This window comes from Buceros rhinoceros, unplaced genomic scaffold (assembly GCF_000710305.1).
Source record: "Buceros rhinoceros silvestris isolate BGI_N320 unplaced genomic scaffold, ASM71030v1 scaffold19094, whole genome shotgun sequence".
Lineage (NCBI taxonomy): Eukaryota > Metazoa > Chordata > Aves > Bucerotiformes > Bucerotidae > Buceros > Buceros rhinoceros.
In genome coordinates this window covers 15,128-25,258 of record NW_010409024.1, presented here as the reverse complement: position 1 = coordinate 25,258, position 10,131 = coordinate 15,128, and the positions used below count along the sequence as shown (strand labels likewise).

At 45.5% G+C, this 10,131-nt stretch overlaps 1 protein-coding gene across 1 annotated transcript in view; it reads right to left on the bottom strand.

Moving 5' to 3' along the window:
- The window catches only part of LOC104492528 (histone-lysine N-methyltransferase, H3 lysine-36 and H4 lysine-20 specific-like), a gene marked incomplete at both ends in the record, with an annotated part of 22,343 nt that extends 13,331 nt beyond the window's left edge, over positions 1-9,012 (bottom strand). Inside the window, 3 exons of the mRNA XM_010135099.1 lie at positions 1,738-3,673; positions 5,722-5,894; positions 8,877-9,012. Coding sequence (XP_010133401.1) covers positions 1,738-3,673; positions 5,722-5,894; positions 8,877-9,012 — 2,245 coding nt within the window. The remainder of the gene's footprint in view (positions 1-1,737; positions 3,674-5,721; positions 5,895-8,876) is intronic.
- Positions 9,013-10,131: the final 1,119 nt, after the last annotated feature.

Sequence of the window (10,131 nt, the reverse complement as noted above, 5' to 3'; positions counted from 1 at the left end):
CCCGCCGGCAGCCACCCCCCCCCAGCCACTACAGCAAAACACACACACCAGAATGTGCCCTGAAGGAACGTGTAAGTGACAAAATGCACACAGGTTCAGAATTCCATCAAGTTCTATTAGTTTATGATATTGCAAATAGATGAGAACAATTTAGTTTGGTGAAATCTATGTAAAAATTTCATTTTGTTGTTTTCCTTAAGGTTTCCTTCCTCAGATTCTTTGCAGAAGCCTGAGGATGGCATGTCTTGAATGTGCTTCTGCTGGACCTATTCCCTCCACCCACTTTTCTTTTCTGGTTTTGGTTGTTTTCTTTTAGCTTCCTCCAAATGTCCGCACCTCTGTAGGAGAGGAAGGGCTGCCTGACCCCGAGGTCCTCAGAAGCCTCCTTCCTAGGTCACATCCCTTCCAACAGTGCTACCCTACCCAATGCTGCCTGCCACACCTCCCAGATCCACCTCCAGCCCAGTCTCCCTAGCAGCTTCCCCCTCTTCTGTTCTCCCCTTCACCCCTCAGGCAGCCACACCAGAGCTGTAAATTAGCAAAATCGTGGGGTTGCCCAAATCGTTGTTAGTAGCTAGTAAAATTTCATTCTAAATACCAAAAAACCCCATCATGTTGTCTTGATGAAATCCTACAGAAGAAACCAATGAGAGACTCTATGTCAAACAGCACAAGCTAAAAAAAAAATTAGTAAGAGCAGCCACTGAGGCTCAGGTTCCCACAATTTTCTAGCACTGGTCTACCAATCTAACGCCAAGCACGTGGCTCTAAGGAACACATTACGAAGGCAGAAGTTTAAAAAAAAAAATCCCAAACTCGGAATGATGCTTATTTTACCTATCACTGTAGAGGAACTAATGATTTGCAATGCATTTAAACTTCCTGACCAAAAAGCCAAGCAAAATCCCATAATTGCTCTTCCTTCTTTGATCTCCATGCTTAGAGAGATCCCAAAACCAACATATCAAACCTTCTTCAGCTCAGACACATGCATCTCCACATTGTCAAACAGCCCCATGGTCCATTGCTTATGCTTTAAATGGAAAAAGTATAAAATGTTTACAAATACAGACTCTGGCGCAAGTCCAGCTCCCTTACCTTGTGCAGAGAATTCAGACTGGGGAGCAAAGTTGCCAAGCTCTGTTTCTGAGTCCATCACACTGTTGTTTGGCTTACCACACACATTCAAATGTTTCTCAACTAAGTCTAAACGCTTCTCACAGTCCTGCTCTGTCAGGTCTCCCTCAAGCACCTTTGAATGAGGGGAATGCCTACGTCCCAAGCACTCATTTCCCTTCAGTGAAAAGCCTCGAGAATTCAGGCCAAAGGCACTCTCCACGTTTCCTTGTTCCCTAGATCTACTGATGTGCTTATTAGATCTAGCACTGCTTTGGTTAAAACGCTGCCATCGCTTTTTGGGTGCTACGTGATTTATATCATTAGACTCATCACCAAGAGAGCTCTCACTATTTGCCTCTGAATCCAAGTCTGGACTCTCCCCATTTGCAGCAGAAGTGCAGCTCTCAATATTTCTACCAGCTTCAGGTCTCCTTCCAATATGATCTAAATTGTCATCAGATAAACTGGCAGAGTCTTCATCAGTTGAATGTTCTGTTAAATCAACAGACTCTTTCCTCTCAGTATCTTCTGCTTCATTACCTAGAGGACTGGTAACTGAACCATGAACGCGGAATGCATGTTCTCCTGAATCTCTGGGTAACCGACTTAGCAACTTACTTGGCCCTCCTGGTTTTAAGTCCTTTCTGTTTGAAACTGTTTTATCTCCAAACTTTGATGACTGCTTAGATTTTGAACAGTTGCGTTTGGGCACGCAATTTGTGCCGTTTGTCCCAGAAACAGCAGTACTCGTGGGCTCCCTTTTCCTAGTACCAATCCCCGTCAACTTGGTTGGAGGATTGCGGGAAAATGAGGAGTTGCTTATAGAGGAGTTTGGATTTACTGTTTCCTGGACACAATCTCCATTTTTTTCTATTTTATATGGGGGACCTACAACAGACAAAGACTTCAGACCACTCGCAGAATTGCTTCCAGAACCATCCGCTGTGCTGGAATTTCGAAACAGGACTATATTTTGACCAGTCATCAGCTGCTGCTCTTTTGTCTTACTGTCATGCATATCCTTCAACATCATTAACAAGGTGCTGAACTTGTAATCTGGCTCAATAGGCAAACGACCATGACCAGAGGCGGAAGAGAAAAGTAAAGGTACTGTGGCCTTTGGAGTGCCAGAGTCACTAGCATCATCATTCATGGAGCGGTAAGACAGCTCCTTCAGCTCGGATAAGACGTGTTTCACCACAGCTGTTTCGATTTCAGCAGAATCCCTGGGTTTCTCGTGCATGTTGTTCAACAGCTTCTGACCATCGGCTTTTCCGCTTCTCTGAAGAGAATCTCTTGGAAGGCCAGAGAAACTTTTGGTATCAGAAGAACAGCAATTCACACCACCCTCCTCTTCTGCAAGAGGAGGCTCCAAGCCAGCAACTTTATGTTTGCATTTGATACTCCGAATTCGGGGCAATTTCATGCTTTTCGGTTTTAAGATTGCTTGATTTGCAACAGCAGGCCAGAAACTGTCCTTGGCAACACTTTGGGGAGTAGTGTGCTTGTTTGCAAGGGAAAGATTGTCATTTCTCACGTCTGAGGAGCACTCAAGGGCCGTCAGTGACATCTCAGCCTCAGAGAAGCCTACTTCAAGTTTCCGATCTGCAAATTCAGCATCAAGTCTGCTGGTTACCGAACCTCCCAGAGGTTTATGATCGTTGTACGACTTCTTCCTGGCCCTTCTGCTGCTCTTCTGAGAGAGATACATGGAAAGCTTAATGTTTCCACTTGACATCATAGGAAATTCCTTCTCAGCTTTATCTGAAGAATCACTAACTTCAAGAGCGCTAGAGACTCTCTCTGAACTTTGGTCCATGGTATCTGCATCACTGTTCCCACCCTCTGAGAGGGAAGAGGATGAGTCCGATTCAGTTTGCTTCTTCTCAATACCAGGATCAGATGCAGAATAGTGTATTTGTAATTTGGAACTGCACAAAATGCCCAGGGAGCTCTTCTCCCTCTCTAAGGATGCACTAGAAAACAAATCTCCTTGGAGCGTGGTCTTCAGCGCATCGCTTTTACGATTCTCATAGTCTGGTTTCAAAGTTGTCTTTTCAAAATGTCTTTCTCCTAAGGAGGAAAGCAAATGGTTTTCCCTGGTGCTACTGTTCGCTGTTAGGCTGTTGGCAATCCGGCGAAGTTCATGAGATGCGTGTTTATCCGGTAGGTCTCCAACAATCATGTTTCTAACTAAGCTCTCTGGCGTTTTTCCTTTGATTTCTCCTCTAGACGCTTCCCCTCTCGCGCCAGTCTTTTTTACTCTAGTCCTTTTTCTGCTTTCAGAGCTCTTTTTCACATGTGGCTTGATGTGCAATTTTCCTTTTTCACTGGCCAGGTGTCTAGAGTCAAACACCAAGGATTTAAAACAGCCATTCAGCTGCCTGTCCCTTTCTGCACCGGGGCCATTGGCATAGTATTCCGAGTGCAATTCCTTCTCGCTGTCCAGCTCGCTGGAGTTCTGGCTGCACTTCTGATCCTCTGGTCCCCTGAGAAGAATGTCTTCTGCCTGTCCAACACTGACTTCCCATTTAGCCATAAATCTTTGAGGAACCTTAAAGTTGGAGAAGACAAAAAAAAGAGAAAGAAAAAATTTCATGGGATGAGCAACAAGATAAAAATGAGATAGAGATGCACGAGGCGCAGAACAGGGTCACAGTCCTGCAGTTGGCACCTTTAAGACAATCACATGGATTCACAGAGACTGTGTCTAGTGGACACAGAAAACTCTCTTCCTGGTTAAGCACCCTGCACTCCTGCTGAGCCTAATAAAAATCCCAGTGCATTCCCAAAATAGCTAAAAGGTCCCTGCACACACAGGTCTCCCAGGAACCAGACATCCCGACACCCCAGCACACCCTGATCATGACAGCCAGTGAAGGGAAATGCACATGGAATGGATCCCTGTCACAGAAACGCAAAGCGACAGCCAACAACCATCTCACGGCAAATGCAGCACCATTTCCCCCAAATTATCTGAGCAGGCACGTTTGCTTTACTCAGTCCTTGATTCCTCCCGCATCCCTTGAACTCAGAGCATGATTCAGTCTTCCCTCTCCATCCATTCACATTGGTACAAACATGACATCCACAGACACATCTTTAACGTACTCTATCAGATTCAGAACATTCATTGTCTTGAAGTCCCCGAACTCTGTACCTTTAGCATAAAACAAAAAGCACTCTTTATACTGGACAGGAACCTCTGCTAACATCTAAAAACAGCAAGAAACTTGTTTCTTAACCACATGTGTAGTTCTTGGCTACACAACAGCAAGTGAAAGGCTTCTAATCTCAAAACCATTTCCAAGGTAGGAGGAACAACTCAAATATTTGACACACTTCCTTTAAAAAAGCCCCAAGCCAACAAAATCTCATCTTAACAGATTAAAAGAGTTTTATGGAGCCAGGTAGCAAAGCAGCTGGAGAACTCTCAGCTTCACATCAGGTCTTGGCTTCCAGCGATGTAAAAACCTGGACATCTATGTGAGCAACAAGTATTTGATTGCCTCTACTGCAGCCACATTGGCACTGTTGTTTGCATGTGGGATGAGACTCAAACCATGAAGCACTTCCATGATCAGAAGTTACTTGGGAGCATGCAATCATTTGGGAGCACCAAGCATTTCACTGTGATGTGTGCTTCACATTCTCCTGGGAACACCTTCACCCTCTGAACCTCCTAACCAGTTGTTATGAGTCTGGGAACACAAGGATAGAAGATACTGAACGTGCTCCTGGAAAAGGAAAACCAAACATCACACCCAGGGACTCACATCTGCAAGAGCACATTGAATCTGATGGTTTTGCATTAACATGGGTTAAGCACTCTAACTGCTAATAAACCTCTCGGAAAAAAGAGAAAAAGAAAAACCAGACCCCATTGCCTAGTATGACTATCTGCTCTCTTACAGCTACACAGTAGCCTCTGTACTACTTCACTACAGCTATTGCAGAAAGTTAATTTCTCCAGTCACCTTTCTAAAGACGTAGAGCAGACCCCTGTGTCACATTACATTGTACTGGCTACGACTGCTCAGGGATGTTATGTTTGGAAAGGGAGATGATGCGATGAGCCACAAAACTCCTTCCCACAGGCTCACTGACAAAGCATTTTCCAAGTCAAATTAAAAGTCCTTGCAGGTTTCTATAGAGAGAATTACTGAAGCAGGGCTAACCACCCCACAGCTTTATCTCAGTCGGTGATCTAGCGAAGCGTGCAGCTCCACCTCTGCTTCACATCAGCCAAAAGAGGCTGCCAGAGAGCACAGGAAGTTATTTAGAAGCACTGTAATAGACATCAGGAGAGGGCTGCGCACTGAACAGATCTCACACCCACAGAGACCTGACTCTGCCTCACGGAGCTGTCTAAGGCAATAAAAGCAGCAGGCCACACCCCAGCATAAAAGGGAGCCTAGAAACTGCTGGCAGCTTATAAACTATGCTTGTCGTAAGGATGCAAAGAATCACTTCCCCGGCCGTGTTGCTGCAGTCATAGCCACAGAAGAAAGCTGTCAAAGTGCATTTCCAGGCATAAAGGAACACTTTGTACGGTGCAGACTCAAAGAATCAAAAACCTGTTAGAGAAAACAGATCTTTCACCTTATGTTTGTAGCCTTTTTCCTTTTGCTTTCCTCTTCGCCGCAGAACAGGCAGCTCTTCAAACTGATGTCTTCCTTCAAAGAGGACAATAGCTTTCCCAGCAACCCAGGTTTTCTCTGAAGGCTCTCCTAAGGCATCCACATAGTACTCTCGGTACGGTCTCCGATTGGAAACTATTTTGAGAAATTTAACAGAATTAACCCCTTGCATATAACAAAGACACACAAAAACAATCACAGAAAGCAGCAACAATTTGCCAGTTAATTTTCAGTGACTTTTTGCTTAACAGCATTCCCACTTGAATGCCAGTTCTAGGGATTTCTACTCAGAACTAAGGGAGACCCCTTTGATCTCTGTTGTCTATGTTCTATGTCGCTACTCTCTACCTCGAAATAGCTTTTTTCTTACAAACAATTGATTAACAGGTCTAAGATGGGTCATCTTCCTAGAGCAAAGACTGCAAAAAAAAGTTTGGCTGCAAAAAAAAAAAATTTGCAAAAATACCCCAATATTCTTTTGCCCTAAGAGACACAGGCAAGACATTTCTTTTTTTGCTACTCCTTGATTAATAAGTCCAGTCCACTTGACCTTCAGGAAAAAGGCAACTGTGTCAGCAACACCCAGAAATTACATCCTTCTGGACAGGACTTACTCCCGCAGGTTGAACCTTTCCCACCATGATCTATCACATCTTTGTTACCAAAGAAATTCTTACTTAGGACATAAAACATTAACAGCAGTGTTTACACACATACACTCTCTACACAGATGAGGTGCAACATGACAAAACATTAGCTGCAAGGAGTATCTCCATACTTTCGGCACAATGGAACAGAGCAAGAGAAGAAACTCAATCACAGGGGCACAAAGACTTTTCAGAGGTGCTTTCTGTGCAAGAACCCTGAACATGGTACAATTGAAACTGAACCAGTCCTGGGTGTGCTGGTGAAAAAGGACAGGTTACAGACATCAGAACAGAGCAAATGAGGCTTGAACAAGGGATATAAATTTCTCCCTGCATTTCACTGTGGTATGTGCTTCACATTCTCCCGGGAATACCTTCACCCTCTGAACACACAGCCTAGACTTCGCAGCCCATTCGGTTTGTGCTGTCTCTGCCCTGAGTGCCAGCACAGCAGCCTGGACTTTAGCGATGCTGACACGTAAATTCTGACCACGACCATGGAGAGGACAAAAATTAATGACCAGGGCGACATCAAACCAAGGGCAAAGACAACAGACTTCACTGCTCCCTTCAGAGAACTGGGACTCAAGCCACTGAGCCTTCATCTTTCAGCTCCAAAAATCTCTTGAGTCCAGAGCTTGCTGAGAACAGCCAAGCTTTTTAAAATTGCTTTAAACAAAACACCGTGCCTCAGACCCAAGAAGAGAAGAGGTTTTTGCACAAGTGATGAGTTTGAAGCGAACTGCCTTGTTTTGAAGGGCTCGTTCCCTTGGCAACAAGAGAGCCAAGGCAGGAGGACTGAGCTTCCTACAGAGTCCCAGCAGCTCCCCCTGCCCAAAAGCATCATTGTTCGGATCCACCCGCTCTGCCTCCTCAACAGTGGGCAGACCAGCAGATTACATACAGCCACAACCAGAAAACACCATTTTCCCCTGAGCTCTATTGGTTTGAATGTGGATAAAATGTGATGGGAGAGTCTATCGTGTGGCTGGAGACTAGACCTTGCTGGAATTTGTTAATAAGGATGTTTCCTCCCTGCAGAATTCCTTTATGAGAAATCCTCATACAAAGGCTCAGAGGAGATTACTGGACAGCTATATACATTAAATCTTGTCCAAAACTTCACAGGGAGGGATGTGGGGGCAGGTTTCACGTCTGGCATGTCGTCCAGCAACATCTTCAACAGGAATTTGAGCGCGCAAAAGGGACTATTTAAAACAACACATTGAGTATTATCTTAAACCAGGATGAATGCCTCCCAAAGGGTAAAGGGGAAGGTGGAGAAACAGCAAGTAAGAACACTACAGCAACCAGACCTGGGGATGACGTGAGCACAACAGGAAAAGCTACGTCACATCTCTAGAGAAATAGCAGAGTGCTCTGAGCTGATGGCCGCTCGGAAAAAGTCTACTTGCTCTCAGCACTTGGTTCTTCGGCAGGCAAAGGCCACAAAAACTGGAGAGAAACACAGCGGTGAGTGGCAACCTCACCAGTCCACAGAGCTGTCAGTGGCAGACGGCATCAGTTCAAGGGGGTTCCAGTTGCCCGCAGAACAAAAAGAATCAGAAAGGGAAACAAGAACAAATAAACACGCCTTTCCATCTGTGGCAGCCTCCCGTGGCAGCCTCCCATGGCAGCTAGTACGATCCTAAAAGCACTGTGAGAAACTTCAAGTGAGCTGCAATTTCCAAACAATCACTTCCTCTCTGTTCTCTTCATCACTCACCTACACTTCTCTGTCTTGAGCTCCCATCCTTCCCAGCTCTCCTCTGCCCTCACGCACACACAGCGCTCTCTTATTTCCCCCATCTCTTCCCCCCACAGCTGGCTCTTAGTCTCTCTGACACACTGTGCTCTGAACTTTCACATGTGGCTCCATGTCCAGGTTTTTCTGGTATTTTCCCCATAAACAGCCCCTTGCTGCTTTGTGCCAAACAAGACCAAAAAAGTTTCACTTCCTCACACGCATTCCCATCACACCTTCAAGCATGCAGCAGCTACACTTCACGATCCCACACCCCTCTTCCCAGCTCTCCAGCCTCCCGTTTTCCAAGCCTGGCCGACTATTCCATGTCATCACATGCTTCAGGATTCCCAGCTCTGCTTGCCCACCCACTGCACGTCTCTGTCCTCACCTCTCTGATCCAACTTCTTTTTCTCTGCATCCCTTTTTCAACAGGGATGGCTTCTCCTTCTGCACTGCCCTGAGCTCAGCCCAGCTACATATCCTTCCTCTACTCAAGGAAGAAAAGCCCAGACATCCAACAGCTATGTGTCACTTTCATCAGCCTCAGCCCCATCTTCTTCCTGTCACCTCCCTGATCTAGATCTACTTTATAGATCCAGGTCTCCCACAGTAACATCTCTTTCTTCACACCTTTCAAGGGCCAGAAATGTTTTTTTAAATTAAGAACTGCAGCACCCTGCCACACACAATGCCTCTGCTTTGTGGTCTTAGGAGATACAGTACCTTTCATTTTTGAGTGACAGTCCAGCACTGGGTCATGACAAATTGTGCATGGCCACCATGGGCGTCTGTTGAACTTGGCCCAAACAAGATCCCCAACTTCATACTTCACTGGAGTAGGTTTCTTCTTGGCTCGGATCTTTGGGGAAAAACCAGAACACAAGAAATCACTAAAGCTCCAGATGCTTATAAAGAGATTTGCCTCCCCCCTGTGTGCAGATTACATCTGGCCACCAGAGACATTTACATTAAAAAGCAAGTCCTGATTTTACTTAGTGGCTACTACACCTTCAAAGAACACGATGGTTCCCGTCCCCCCCACCCATCCTTCTGAAAGAATAAAACAATAAACCAAGGTTTGAGAGGTTTTTCTGTTATTTTTTTAGTAAAAAACACCACCTCTGGTAAACAGCTGCACTCAAACTTCACACATTTGAGCAGGTAAATAGTTAGTCACTGCTAGACTCCACTAATTCAGTAACACAGGTTTGTTCATTTCAAAGGTTGCAGTGTACAGAAATAGTAGTAGTAAGAGACAAATGAAATATTCCAGACTGGAAGAAGGTGATGAGAACAGTAAATTAAGTGTCTATCAATTGGGGGGCGGGGGGGAGGGGAAAGGAAAAGTTGGTATGCACAAGCTAGTAGTTTCCCTGCTTCTCAGATGTGCTCAGGAAAAAGCTTCACCATCAAGGATTTGAAACAAAGGCAGGTTCAACCAGAAAAACCCCTTATGTCCTGTTTTTAGTTTACATGACTAGAACTGTCATTGCTCTGCCTGAAAACTACAGAGCAGGCGAAAAGCAGTGCAATGGCAATCATCCTCACTTGAGGAGACAGACGGACATACAGATATCGCCAGTCTCCAAAATCCACTCACAAGTATCAGCTCTGTGGAAACTGTCACCTGAACCCACTCTGCTTCCCAGGGCTGCGCAGCAGTAACAAGAACGTCAAAATCTTTCAACACACTCTGCCTCGCTGTGGAAGAGCAGATCCTGTGCCATGCGGTCCGTACACACTCCCTCTGGCTGGATGCCGCACAACCAGCAAGACCTCTGCCAAGAAGAGGCCTGAGATTACTGGCTTTGGGACTAATCAAGCCTGGTACAGATGGGTACAGCAGGTTTTCACAGGATACAGCAGTCCCCATGGCCAGCTGTGGGGTGTCCCACCTGTCTTCCAGCACCAAGCAAGGAAACACCCCAGGTGGATTCAGCATTTTAGGAGCTCTAAGAAGTGCTGCGAGTATCATTCC